We start from the raw sequence: 14,106 nt of genomic DNA on the forward strand, positions 1-14,106 counted from the left end.
AACAGACTATAGGCGCCAAAGATGTTGTATTGGCCAGCACAAGGTGATGACAAACAGTCTAGAACTGAATCATCTGTCCCTTCCTCTTCTTGTCACCTCCAAGTTCAAAGTGCTTGCAACGCTTGAGGGGGATCTGCTTGCGGACTTTGCATTCTGAGCACTCCATCCTCAGGACAATCTTTTTAGTGGTCTTGGCCTGCGTAATTCAACAATGAGAAGCATTAGTACACAATTCAAGTGAACCAATCTTTAAGTCTTCATACCTTCTTCCTGAAAATAGGTTTGGTTTGACCACCATAACCCTTTTGTTTTCTGTCGTAACGACGACGACCCTGGGCAGCACTACGCTCCTTGGATTTCTTGTACTGCGTCACTTTGTGGACCTTGTGGGTCTTGCATTTTTTGCAGTAGGTGCGACGACTCTTTGGTACGTTCACCTAAAACGAGATCAACAAGTCATGAGCCGGTGTTTTCGACAACAAATTATGACAGTTTAAATGCACAACATACTTAACAACCACATACTTACAACTACAAAGAGAAATTTACACCTTAAACTTTTAAGTAATGCTAGTATTAACAGTCAAAATAACATGTCTAGTCAAGGTATCCATATGACAGACAGAGTGACAAAACAGATTTTATACCAGTCAAACGAAAAGTCTACCAATTGACACAGAATGCTAATAAACATCATCGAATTCTACTGCAAAAAGAGATGCTATATAAACATATAAGATGGTTAAATATCAAAGGATGTTGCGAGATATTAAATCGACGAGACTATACCATTTTCGGACGAACAGGCGAACGAAGTGGAAATGAGACAGAATTCTCTCCTCCGGATTGCAAGTGAACAACAGAGTTGCCTTGTTCCTCAAATAATTCGACCGCTGCGCCTGAAGGGGATGGATTCTGTGTCGTCTGCTAGAAGAAAAACAAAACAATCAAACGCGACATTTATCCCATGGATGTGATTTAATAATTCGTATATTCCACGTCGTTCTAATCAAGGAAGAAATACTAAGGGATGGAAAATAAAGGACTACCTTTTTTCGGTCCTACTGTCGAGTTCTCTTCGGTTCGTTTGTATTTTTCATTTTCGTTTAAATTGGATGATGGCAGTAACACATTTTAATGTTTGACAGGTTCCGCCCATCGAAACTAAAAGAATTTTGAGCTATTTCAACCAGTTTGTTTCCAATTCAGTTCAGTTACTAAACAAATTTGCAATTATATGTGATACCAAATTGCTGGATCTCAACTTTCGACTACAAGATGTTGAAGCCACATTAGCCATTCTCGAAGCAAAGGTAAATTCCTTCATTTAAACATTTCAATTCCACCAGCTCTTCTTTAAAGATGCATAAATAGGGAAAATTGGTATGAAATTAAATTTTCATGAGAAACAAATTTAGATTAAGCAAGACCATACCTACTCAGTTATTTAACAATACATGTCGAGCCAACTCACTCAAGTGTATCACTTTGGGGTATGTTTATCATTTATAGACAATGAATGGCTGATTCTTTTTTCTTTTGAAAACAGTTGGCTTCAGTTCCTGCACTGGAAACTACTTCAATACCGGCCATCCCACCTACAGTGCCTGCCACCAGCTCAGAATCTGTACCAGTGGCTGCAAGCGTTCAGATCCTTCCATCCGCCGTTCCACCAGTCTTTCCTGAAGATGTTTCTAGCGTCCACCAGACGGCGGTGGCGCCTCCGAATCCCGAAATCCTTCGGTTCGTCAAAATGCTTGCCTTTGGGGTTCCGTTAATGGCCGTCGAGCAGAAAATGCGAGCAGAAGGTTACGATCCATCGCTGCTCAACAGCGGCAAAGTTGACGTCACCAAGGCCCCACCAGCACCGCGATCAACCCATTCGAGCTCCGACGACGACGAAGAATCAAACAGCGACGACTATTAACACAAATAACAATTAATCATTTTCCCCGAGACTTATGAAATTTCAGTCTTATCGTGCCTGTATACTTGATGCATGGAGAAAGGATTCCGATCATACATAGACATAATCAATTCTCGATCGACGGTTGTAACCGGAGAGCCTTGATGAGAGAGTCCGAACGCGTGATGATTTATATGTTTGGCCCCACGTATAGACAATATACCACAACAACAACAACAACACTCTTGAATAATGCATGTCAAGAAAAAGAGTCACGGGCCCAGCACTCAGGCCGATTGCCAAGACTCGTACGTCCTTGAGAAAAGCTTCCAGTTGTGCGTTAGACGGGAGAGATGATCTCTCCGGACAGCCCACACGAGGATCCCGACAGCCAACCCCACCACTCGGCAGATCCAGCAGTTTCGACGTATCAAAGCCCCCCCCGCATATTGATTTGACAATGACACAAACAGGCCTCTAATATCGTGTTAGTGCTGCAAATCGTCGGTTGGGTTGGTTTTTTTAAATTTTTATTTTTTTTTTCATCCTCTCCCAGTCGAGTCAATAAAATGAAATGCAACTAAAAAGGGGTGGTGTATTTTTAGATAACACGGACCCGGCGAGTTTAATTTTAAAACAAGCTCGTCGCCCAGCTGTACACCTCGGAACTCTGGAGAAAAAGAAAAGAAGAAACTTGGAGCTCTTTTCTCCTAGAGTCAAACATTTTCCACGAAACCTATACACACACACAACACTCTTGGATATCGTAACATAACATTCAAATGTAAACATTGGTCTCTTATATGTATAGGTCCGAGTGGCAAGAAGAGAAAAACTTTGGCCCATTTGGAAAATAACAAGAACCCCATTTCTTCTAGCTCGCAGAGTGTGTGGTGTGGGGGCATCCGGCGGGCAACAGTAGCAGCCCATTGGACCCGATTTTGAGTTTCTTTTCTTTTATAAACGGAGACCGTCGACGACTAGCGTCCGTGGCAGGAGCGAAATGTGGAGCACGGCCGTGCTAAACTTAGAGCCTCTTTTTACCTAGCGACTGACTCACGACTCTATTTGTGTCGGTGATGCGGGCGCGGTGGGTGTCGATCGTCCCGACAACTTCAAGACAAACACACACACACACACTTACTTACTTGTACACACGATATATACTGGCTTGATATGTTTCAGCTGGGCTACAAGCGTGTGATTCATTTGAAGCCCAGGGATTGCTGGGAGAACTATTCGATGAGTCTTAACGGACAACATTTGAACGTTGATACGCACGCACGGCGTCAGCGATGAGCCACACCGCAATTTTGTTTTTGCTTTTCTTTTGTCCTTGGTGGCTCAAAGATGTGTAATCGATCCTGGAATGGACCGCGTCTATTTTCGGTTGGGAAAAATACAAACGAGAAGAAGAATGAAGATTCCTGATGATCTTTTTGTGCGCGCGGGGGTTTTAGATGGTTTTAAAAGCGATTCAGGAGCGATATCTTTGATGCTCAACACCTACTTGGGAGCAGTCGAAAGGAGGAGCCCTGCAGGAATTGAAAAGGATCTATGGGATCCAACCTTCTATCTCATATTGAGGTCTAACAAATTCTTCAAAGGAGGCCACACCAAAAATTCAAAGGCCAAGAATATCAGACAGCTCATTAGCTAAATGGCGGCTGACCCTTTTGCGGCGGTGTCCCGAGTGTGTGGCACTTTCCAGCTGGCACGGCCGGGAAATGGCTTTTTGCGTGACCCCGTCCCTTGGCTGGCTGTTGGCGTGCCATCTCATTTCCATAGTGGTTCCACAAAGGAGCTGATCATCTAGCAGGACGGGGGGGTTTCGTCATCGCGGGAGAGAGAGAAATGCTTCTCGTTCCAGGCGCAACTTTCTCAAGTCACACCCACAATTTGTGCGTCTGGAATCCTTCCGCCGGTATAGTAGCAGCGTCTAGCCGGCCCTATATTTGGGCATTGGTCGAAAAGGATATTTTTTCGGAAGATTTTTTTTTTGAAGAACGGCTAGGAGCTGCAGAGAATCCGGGCAATATCACGGGTAAACGGTTTCCCCTATATCCCCCCTCACTCCAACCGATATAACTCCCGCAAACGCACGCGCTCTCTTTGACGATGACATTTGTCCGTCCCCGGGGTGACAGATTTCGTCTCGATCGATCACGTCACAAGACCCGCGAGGGACATTCGCCCGCTGGCACTTCTCCTATCGCAAATGGATAACAATTTTCTAATAGGGAAAACATTTTGAAGCGCCTATATAAGAACGCTCGCGCTCTGATGCCGTTTTCTCATCTTCAAAAGTCCCGCGCGACTATTTTCGACAGAAGAAGAAGTACTACACAAGAAAATAAAATAAAATGTCGGCTGTCACCGTGCCCTCGTCCGTCGAGGTCACATTCCTTTGCCCGCGTGCAAAATTTAAAAAAAAAAAAAAGTTTCATTTTATCCCGGTTCCGACCGACGACCATCCCGCGTAAGTTGTAGCGATCCTATATCCAACACACAAGGCGATGATTCACGGCTAAACTTAGAAAATGCGGAGAAAAAATGTGCATATAGCATCATGCACACACGAGGTACTAATATCCACTCTGTATTTATCGTTTGGCCACACGACCCAAAAAGAAAATCAAAAGACCCGCGAAAACAATTCAAAAATAAAATCATTTGAGCCAAATAAGAGCAAAGCAGCAGCAGACGGTTGGAATCGGGCGTGACGAATTCGTCACCTCTCTTGTTGCCACACGCGCCGAAAGGTAAATAAAAAGATGACACACGATCTCCCGTTTCGTTTGGTTGGATGAGGGCAGTTGCTGGAGAAGAACTAGGCCGTCCAGATGAGAAAAATAATAAAGAGTTACCGATTTGCTGCTGAGCGGAGAGAGAAGCAAATGTCGGCGCCGAGTGAAAAATAGCTATTGAGCGCATCGGTCTATAATTAAACCCCCCCGAGTTCCAAGAGAGAGAGAGAAAGGGCGTGGTCGTTTTGGTGGTGGTGGAGAAGGAAAAAAAGTAAAAACGACGTTTGGTTAAAGGGGGAGAGAAAAGTTCGCCCCGGTGCTGTAGGATTCGCCGCAAAAGGGAGGGTCCGATGGATGTGGAATCTCGACGGCGATTGGGTCCCATGGTCTGCTGTTACGTGTCGCCGTCTGCTGATTGTTTTCCCTTTTTCTTTTTGTGAACTTGACCCCCGCGCACGTCTTCTCCACCCTATATTACACGGGGTGGGACCGTCGCAAGTCCTCACTGTTAATCACAAGCTCCGCAGCTCTCGTAAGCAGCTCGACCGTCGCCCTCACCGTTGCCCAGGGATAAAGAAACCCCAGTGCCTTAACCTGTTTCGACGCTAGTTGGTTGCCGACTCTGTGACCTAACACAACACACTCTCGTCGCTCTCTCTCTCGACGTTTTTACTCTCTCGCACAAGTTTACACCGGTAAGAACTCACTGCCGTTTCATTTCTTATTTGATTCCGAAATAGACTTTAAATTAAGTGACAACCGCACAGCCTTTTTTGAATTGCAATGTGTAATTTTGAACAGAGTTTTAAAAGTTTTGAAATAGTTTTGGGGGGGAGCATTTTGATTCACGTCAAAAGTGAACGAGATTTTGGCAGACAAGTTTGAAAATTTGTTGGCTGGTTGTTCGTTGATTTTTCAACGTTGACCGTCTAGTGGTAGAAAAGATGGGGCGCCATTTTGTTTGGATTTTGAGCTGAGATCTTTTGGGATCCTCCAGCAAAGGATTGTGTCCATTGTTATTGTTGAAAAAAGGTGCCTGCTGGCTGGGGTAGTAGTAGTAGTAGAGTGTTCCACGTTGTGTGTGTGCAGCAGTTGTTGCCTGTCCAATTTCCCCCCCAACAGACGGTCCCCTGCTGCTGCTGCTGCCGTTCGGCTGTAATAATATGGATCTAAATTTAAACCGAAACGGTCCCCAGCACGGTATAGACTCTCCTGTCCCACGTAAACCAAAAGATAAATACAAACACATACGGCGCGGTTCCCTTCCCCGGTTCAATGAGGTCCTTATATGGACCTCTCGCGGTTACTATCACCTTTGCGCACCGATCATCGCTCATTTTGCTTGCCGATCAAATTCGATCATCATATTAGACGTTTGGTGATTTTTCTTTTCTAATAATCTTTTTTTCCAATTTCCAATTGATGCAGATCGTTTAGCGTTTCAAGATGCCTTTCGTCCCCGTCGATATCGCCAAGTGCCCCAAGTGCTCCAAGTCCGTGTACGCCGCCGAAGAGCGCGTAGCCGGTGGCATGAAATGGCACAAGCAGTGCTTCAAATGCGGTAAAATGATCTAATCAACTTTGATTGGCCTTAAGAAAAAAAAAAATGGAAAAAAATGAGGCTGGATGAAAGATGGAAGAAGATGTGGATGGAGGAAGATGTTGATGGAAGATGGAAGCGGTGTTTTTGGATGGAGAATGACGTTTGGATAACAATTGATTGTCGATTTGATACAAGTGTAATTAAATCATTTTCCCTCTTTTGTTTATTTCAAGGCCTGTGCAACAAGATGTTGGACTCGACCAACGCCAACACTCACGAGAACGAGCTCTTTTGTAAGGTTTGTCACGCTCGCAAGTACGGACCCAAGGGATACGGATTCGGCGGTGGAGCCGGAGCTTTGAGCATGGACGTCGGAGAACATTTGGGCAACACTCAGTCCGTCTCGTAAGTCCCGTACATTCTCTTATTTCTTTTCTTTCATTTTTTTTTTGGATCTTGGAGAATTTTCATACGGAATTTTTATTTACCCATGCGTAGCCTTATCTATACATATTATATACATACACCACAAAAAAAAACCACCGTACATAATAACAACCGTTTAGCTCAAATCCTGTGTGTACATTTGCCAACAAAAAAAAACAGAAGCCGTTTTTATATTAATTTTGTGGCATTTGTTTTTTTTTTATCAAATTATTTTATTTAAATTATTTTTTGGTTTGTTAACGGTTGACTTGAGCGAAGTAACGCAAGTGGCGCGCTTCATCAAATTTTTAGCTTTTTCCTGCTCGTATTTTTTTTTAAAATTCGGGGCCGATTATTAAAAACGATCCAATCCGATTAGTTACATAATCGATTGACTTAAATGAATCAAGATATATATTTTTAGGGGATGAAAAACAAATGGTATAATCAGGTCGGGGGCTAATAATAAAAACAAAACAAAAAGGGCGTTCCTTATACCACTAGACGATTTTTTAAATTTAAAAATAATTAATTATTTAATGGAATTCGATTTATAAGACGAGACATTCAAAGAGTGACGTGTTGTCTCTCTCTTTCTTTCTCCCTTCTCCCCTGTTTTGTTTTGGTTCCTGTTCTTACATCAGAAACAAGCCGATCGACGCTGTTTACGGGGCTAAGCCTTGAACGCGCGAGTAGTAAGGAGAACGCCACGTGCACACACACACACACACACCTTTACTGCCAAACCAGACTCGAAAAAACAAAACAAAACAAAAAATTATTATTACAAAACACAATTCCCCATCGCCGACTTATATAACCGCCCTATTACACCCTCCCCAACTTTCAATATGCCACTTACTATTTCCTTCTTAAGACATTCAAATTTGGCGCGCTTTGAAATAATTTATTTTGCACTCCAATTCGGTCCTTTTATTTTATTTTTTGAATAATTGTCCTTCGTTCAATTAGCAATATCTCCATTGGCTTTTTATATTTTCGAGTTCTATCTATAGTTTTCCTGATTCGCCGTACATACGATTGACCTTTTTTCGCTTTAGACAACAAATTCTGAAAATTTTGACGTTTTAATTTGTTTCTTCCTTCCTTCTTCATTTTCCGCTTTAACTTTTTTTCCATTATTTTTTTCTCATTTTAACGTGGCGTTACATTATTTACCAATTGGTTTCAGACATAATAAAAAAAAAGAACAACACAATTTCTTTTGCTCTCCGTAAATTTTTTTTATTACAAATAATTTCATTGCGTCACTTGCGACACCGCACAAAAATCAAATTATCCAATTCCGGCGTTCACGCGATGTGTGTGTGTTTGTTTCGACACCGTTTCCAACAGTAAGAAAATATTCAGATCAGGTATAGTTTGATGACGAAATCTAAGATGGAAAGGTTTGAAATTCCTCCAATATATTAATTTTTATTCTCGTTTGGGCTATTTGGCATTTTTGGCTGATGCTGGCTCGGCGCGCGCTCAAAAAATTCGATTGCGGATGATTCTTTTTTATTTAACGATATAATTTTATAATTGATTTAAAAAAAAATGTTTTGGGTTAATATTTTTGTGGCCCGATCGATTAATTTCATTCACAAACTCTCCCACAATTCAGTCACCTTTCTCTCTCTCACTCTCTTGATTGCTATAAAGTCCACACACAACCAGAGCTCTGGAGTTTGATCGTTTTCTATTCATCTTCTGTTTCTCTTCATTGTCTTTTTCAAATCTGACACTCACCAAATCTTCTTGGTCGTGCGATTTTATTTTTTTTTAAGTTTCTCTTGTCTGTGTCTCACCTCATTTTTCTTTTTTGGTTTGGTTTTTTATTTTCTTTGATGAATAACCGCGAGCAACCAAAAATGAATTCGAAAATTTAGATTTTAATGTCTTTTTTTTTTTAATTTCTCACTTTGAATTGATGATATAACAGTCCATTAATAAGACACAAAAAAAAGTTACGACCATCAAGTTGATGATTGTACTATATATCGGATGGTAATGGGATAAGGAACTGCCCTCAATTTTGTTTTACGAGCCCTTCGATTATTTTTATCATTTTATTTTCCTCGTCCAAAAAACAATTGAAATCTTTTTATTTGTCAACAAATCAAATATTCAAAAAGAAAAAAAAAAAAGAAAGTAAATCTAGGCGAATTGTCTTTCATTTTTTAAATGAATCTTCCTTTTTCAGATTCGTGAGCAATTGATTCACTTTTCGGATTGAATTTTCTTTGATATAATCAGCGCCAATTTTCTTTCCGACAATCGATGCCTGATGTTCTGCTCTCTTTTTATTGGAGACGATACTTTCCTCGTTTTTAATTTTGGTTTTAATTTCATTTGATTCAATTTGCTTCTTATTACATTATTCGATTTTTTGGGAGTCCCTTTTCCCATTGCTCATTCCAGCAGTACTATTTTTGCAGACTCGATCCATTTTCTTTGGTAGCATTATTAATATTATACAACTTCCGAAACGCAAATTCCAGATCTCTATTTTGAAATTATTTCTGTAAAATTCGTACAATAATTTTTTAAAAAAAGAAGAAGAGTCCCCGCCCCCTTTCCCTAATGCTATGACGACCATCACGACACACCATTAACCCTAAAACACTAAACATTCAAAGAAATCCACACCCGCTTATACTCATTCGCTTCACTGCGTGCTTATATTTACATGCGAGGGATTTTACTACTGGCTATTCGCGTGAATTATGTAATTCAGACATACAGCTTTTTATATATAACTTGAAAGGAATTTAATTTAATGCGCATTTGGCAAAAAACAAAAAGCAAAAAAGATGGCAAAATTCAATTGAATTTTTAACCAAAAAGCTTGGCTTCATTCATCAAATGATCTTTTACGGCATGATTACGTAACTGATGGGCGTGGCCTACATATTTGGCTTATATAACTCTCAATTTTCGATTGACATTCAATCCGGTTCGGGGAAGAAAAATAAAATAAACTTGGCTATTAAATTAAATAGTATCTATTTTCCACATTGCATAGCAACGAATTCATTATCAGAAACCGGATTGAAATCCATCGAGCTTTATTTCGCTGAATGTTTTGGCTGTCTGCCCTGCGATTGCAGGACGGGCATCTCATTATCTTTTGTGTGTCTTGTTTTGAAAAAGTGTTGACTAGATCAAAATAATCTTATACATTCTTTTCACCTCCCTCTCCATCCGCCGCTATCCGATTTCATTCCGGACGACACCAACCAACAGCAATCGCCCGGCTCCTGCTGCTGAGAAGCCAGTGCCGCAGGCTCCGGCTGGCGAAGGATGCCCCCGCTGCGGTGGCCACGTCTACGAAGCCGAGCGGATGTTGGCCGGTGGCAGAGTACGTACTATAGACACTACTATTGGCTACTATAATCCAGCTGGTTGTTTGGCAATAATAAGAAATCGATTATTTGTCTTGATGTTGGCAGTCGTGGCACAAGAAGTGCTACAAGTGCAAGGACTGCCGCAAGCATCTGGACTCGACCAACTGCTGCGAAGCTCCCGACAAAGAAATCTACTGCAAACGTAAGTATTATTTAATTAACGACACAATTTTTTTAGGCCATCTTGCGAATAAATAACGCAATCGAGAAATATCTTCGGATGGATAATTACCACGAGATGTAGTAGACGAGAAATGATTTTAGCGATAATTATATGAATCATCAAATTTTAAAATTAGTGTGCTACGGCAAGAAATTCGGACCGTCCGGCTACGGTTTTGGTCAAGGTGCCGGAATTTTGCAGAGCGACGCTCTGACAGTTTTGAGGTATACACCCACATTCCACATGCAAAAAGAAAAACAAAAAAACAAACGAACGAATAATCCATTTTAAATAAACCTTTTTAAAAAAAAAAACAATTCTTTTTCGCGCGCTAATTTTAAATCTGGGAATATTTTTCCTGTTAAAAATCTCTAAGCCAATTTGAATGTGCGCTTATTCATATAATTTCGCTTATTTATTTCATTGATAATGACTATGTTTAATCATTAAGGCTTGGCTTTTAATTCATTTTCATGCCTGGGCTATAATAACCAATGATTTTTTTAAAAATTTTCTTTCCCAACCATTTCCTATTCTCTCCTTTTTTTTTGGGTCCGCCGACGATGACGACCAATAAAAAAACAAAACACTCACACATGTATAACATCTCATATGCTGGCCGAATAATCCAGTTTGCTATGCCAAAGGATTCGGCCCGATAGGCTATGGCTTCGGCACGACACTTACCTCCGACGTAGACCGCCTCGATAAGGGGTAGGTGTGCCGCTGTAAAACCCCACACCCCAGCTTATATTATTTGAATCCTACTCTTGTACATAACAGCCTTCATTTTTTTAATTATTTCGCTTGCCGCAAAGTGTCTACCAGCATTTTCAAATTTCTTTTTTAAAATTAAAATTCCAACTAGAATAATCATTGTTGTTTTTTAAAATGAAATTGTGCAACGCAGCAATGCGGAAAAGATGCGTCCAAGCCGGCCGGATTTGGGCGTCATCAAGGCGACTGAAGGACAGGACGGATGCCCGCGCTGCGGCGGCGCCGTCTTCGCCGCCGAGACAATGTTGGCTCGTGGAACGGTAAAAATTTTAAAAAAGAATTACAAATTTTTTTAAAACTAAGAAAGAAAAAAAAAGCTCATTATTATTAATTATTATTTTTTTATTTAAAATTTTGATTGGATTTCGGTGGCAGGTTTGGCACAAGACTTGCTTCAACTGCAAAGAGTGCAAGCGCGTATTGGACTCGGTGCTGGCCTGTGACGGGCCAGATCGTGACGTCTACTGCAAGCTCTGCTACGCCAAGAAATTCGGCCCCAAAGGATACGGATTCGGAGCCGGAGGCGCTTTCCTGATGGCCGACTCCATTCCGTACGTTTTGGCTGCCGGCTCCATGCCAAACATTTCTATGTACATCCTACAATCTCATTTCAACTTTTTTGTCTAATTCAGAAACGACATGGAAAATTTGGCTTTCAAGGCTATCGACACCAAGACCATCAAGGCTCCGGAGGGCCAGGGTTGCCCCCGTTGCGGCGGAAGCGTCTTTGCGGCTGAGCTGATGCTGTCCAAAGGACAAGTGAGTCATACACAATTAATCATATCCAGTCTTATAACCTAATGAAAATGTGATTTGTATTTTTAGGAGTGGCACAAAAAGTGCTTCAGCTGCGGCGATTGCCACCGGCCGCTGGACTCTGTCCTGGCCTGCGACGGCCCCAACAAGGACATTTACTGCAAGGCCTGCTACGGCAAACGATTCGGACCGAAAGGCTTCGGCTACGGCCACTCGCCCACTCTGGTCTGCACTACAGGCACCGCTGACGTGCCCGTCGAGGCCAAGCAGGGCCTCAAGGCCGCAGAAGGTGAGGGCTGCCCTCGCTGCGGATTCTGCGTCTACGCCGCCGAGCAGATGATTAGCAAGACCCGAGTAAGTTTTGACATCATTTTCCTTATTTTTTAAATTCCTATTTTTTTAATTGGGGTTAATTTGGACATATTAGGTGTGGCACAAGCGCTGTTTCAACTGCAGCGATTGTCATCACTCGTTGGACTCGACCAACCTGAACGACGGTCCCGACAATGACATTTACTGCGTCGGCTGCTATCGCAGAAAGTTCGGCCCACACGGAGTCGGTTACGGCATGGGCGGCGGAGCTCTGCAAACTTTCTAAAACTAAAAATTTTAAAAAACAAAACAACAAAAGAATCATTTTTTCGGACAATACGATTTATAGATGATGTTGATGACGGGGTTATTAACCGCATCACTCGCGCTGTCCGCTGCTTTTTCACCTCCTAAAATTTGAGGGATTACCACACAAAAAAAAGAGAAAAATATTAAAAAAAAAAAAAGAAATAAAAATATTAATCAAATGCTTTTTATGGGGAATTAAGTTAAGTGGGGGGATTTTTTTCTAAATTAAAGAAAAACAAAATAAAATTTTGTTTTCAGCTTTTTGATACACCACAAATGTCCAGACACCAAATTTCTTTCTATTATTACCCACCCAAAAACAAAATAATCCACATACGATTGTTCAAAATTATATTTAATCTCCGAATGTTTTTTTTTAAACTATTTCTTCGCTCCGATACCTATCAAATTTGACTAATCGATTGATCCTAGCGTATAATATTTGTAGTCTTTTTATTTTTCAAAAAATGGCGGGCAGAAATGTCGGCCTTTATTCATGGAATGAGTCGTTCTAGTCCTTGATTCATCATGCATCTAACTCGTGTCGTGAAAGGCCTTTTTTTTCAAAAACAAATTTAAAGATGAACAGAATCAAAATTGAATGGCAAAAAGATGGAAAAACAAACAAATTTGAATGAAAGAAATCGACAACAGGTGACGCTAAAGTTGTCATTTCTTGAATTCTCTAAATTTTTCTTTTTTCTTCTTTTTGTCGGTGTTTTTTTATTATTTTAAAAATTTTCTGTTTGGCTTTTGATATTATTTTATTTGATGCTGCTATTTTCTTATTATTTATACACAAGTTGATTTTATGTTTGAAGGAGAGAGCGCATGTGTGTGATGACGTGTCCGAGTGTGATGACGAGGTGGCCATATTTGTATAACGATATTTTGATTGTTATTATTATTATTATTTTTAATTTGAATTTGTTGCTATTATTTCTTCAACCTCATATTTTTGATTGACCCCCTCTCCTCAAATTCTTTGCGGCTTTTGGCGACCATTTCACCCACCAGGAAACAAACAATCACGACGACAAGCAGACAAAATTGTTGACTAATAACTCGTTACGTCTTTATATAAATAACACGCGCTGACAGCAGCTGATGAATTGTGTCCTATTTTGTTTGTCTTTTTTCTTTATTTGATTTAATTATTATTATTTTTTTAAATTCCACTATTCACCTGGGAGCTGTTTCAGCGGTTAAAAAAAAAATTGATTCCCTGTTTGATTTCTTATTCTGCTTCTCTCTCGCCCTTTGATTCTGTAGCGGCAACAGCGCTTCCTTATTATTATTCTTATTCGTTCAAGAATTATCTATTCAGACTTGGATATCTTCTTGATTCATTTTTATTTTATTTTTATTTTTTTTTGGATTTTTGGGTTTCTCCAGTATCGCTTTTACATAATCCAGAACAAAGTTTTCCATTTATCTGATTTTTTGACAAGTTTAATCGTCGAGTTCAAACATTGAACTAAACAAACAAAAATGCACACACGTGAAACTCGAGACTTTTTTTTTATTTTTTAAGTTTGGGTTTGGAGGGTGGTCGTTTATCATGAATTTCTTATCTTCTCCTGCTGTTGTTGTCTGTTGGGTCACACACACACACACACACACAGCTGTGATAAGTCTGTAATATCACCTGGAATGTTGGGGAACTGACGGAAGCTTTTCACTGCCTTTGAATGGACTAAACGAAAAAACCGAACGGAATTTAAATAAGCTGATCAATTTCCTTAAATTGCGAACGA

At 40.6% G+C, this 14,106-nt stretch overlaps 3 protein-coding genes and 1 long non-coding RNA gene across 5 annotated transcripts; 2 read left to right on the top strand and 2 right to left on the bottom strand.

Moving 5' to 3' along the window:
- Positions 1-9: 9 nt before the first annotated feature.
- LOC124202071 (60S ribosomal protein L44) lies at positions 10-917 on the bottom strand. Its single transcript, XM_046598346.1, has 3 exons — positions 790-917; positions 264-437; positions 10-196 (listed from the first exon to the last, which is right to left on the bottom strand). Exons 1-3 carry the CDS (start codon positions 790-792, stop codon positions 59-61), a joined length of 315 nt encoding a protein of 104 aa, XP_046454302.1. The 5' UTR covers positions 793-917; the 3' UTR covers positions 10-58.
- A 3-nt stretch (positions 918-920) lies between these two features.
- Positions 921-2,042, top strand: LOC124202062 (WASH complex subunit 3-like). The gene is made up of 3 exons (XM_046598334.1): positions 921-1,081; positions 1,149-1,313; positions 1,550-2,042. Exons 1-3 carry the CDS (start codon positions 1,031-1,033, stop codon positions 1,925-1,927), a joined length of 594 nt encoding a protein of 197 aa, XP_046454290.1. The 5' UTR covers positions 921-1,030; the 3' UTR covers positions 1,928-2,042.
- On the bottom strand, positions 957-1,576 carry LOC124202082. The gene is made up of 3 exons (XR_006877905.1): positions 1,436-1,576; positions 1,247-1,354; positions 957-1,164 (listed from the first exon to the last, which is right to left on the bottom strand). It is a non-coding gene; the product is annotated as an uncharacterized LOC124202082 (long non-coding RNA).
- Positions 2,043-4,948: 2,906 nt separating the features above from the next.
- On the top strand, positions 4,949-13,683 carry LOC124202044 (muscle LIM protein Mlp84B-like). Of its 2 annotated transcripts, none has more exons than XM_046598312.1 (11): positions 4,949-5,348; positions 6,082-6,214; positions 6,430-6,601; positions 9,872-9,986; positions 10,078-10,174; positions 10,828-10,909; positions 11,106-11,232; positions 11,348-11,523; positions 11,605-11,731; positions 11,798-12,082; positions 12,156-13,683. In XM_046598312.1, exons 2-11 carry the CDS (start codon positions 6,100-6,102, stop codon positions 12,324-12,326), a joined length of 1,467 nt encoding a protein of 488 aa, XP_046454268.1. In that variant the 5' UTR covers positions 4,949-5,348; positions 6,082-6,099; the 3' UTR covers positions 12,327-13,683. The 2 variants fall into 2 exon arrangements, with proteins under 2 accessions (XP_046454268.1, XP_046454267.1); XM_046598311.1 differs by lacking the exon at positions 10,828-10,909 and adding an exon at positions 10,332-10,419 and having other exon boundaries at positions 5,130-5,348.
- Positions 13,684-14,106: the final 423 nt, after the last annotated feature.

The sequence above is a fragment of the Daphnia pulex genome, chromosome 9, assembly GCF_021134715.1.
Source record: "Daphnia pulex isolate KAP4 chromosome 9, ASM2113471v1".
Taxonomy (NCBI): Eukaryota; Metazoa; Arthropoda; class Branchiopoda; order Diplostraca; family Daphniidae; genus Daphnia; species Daphnia pulex.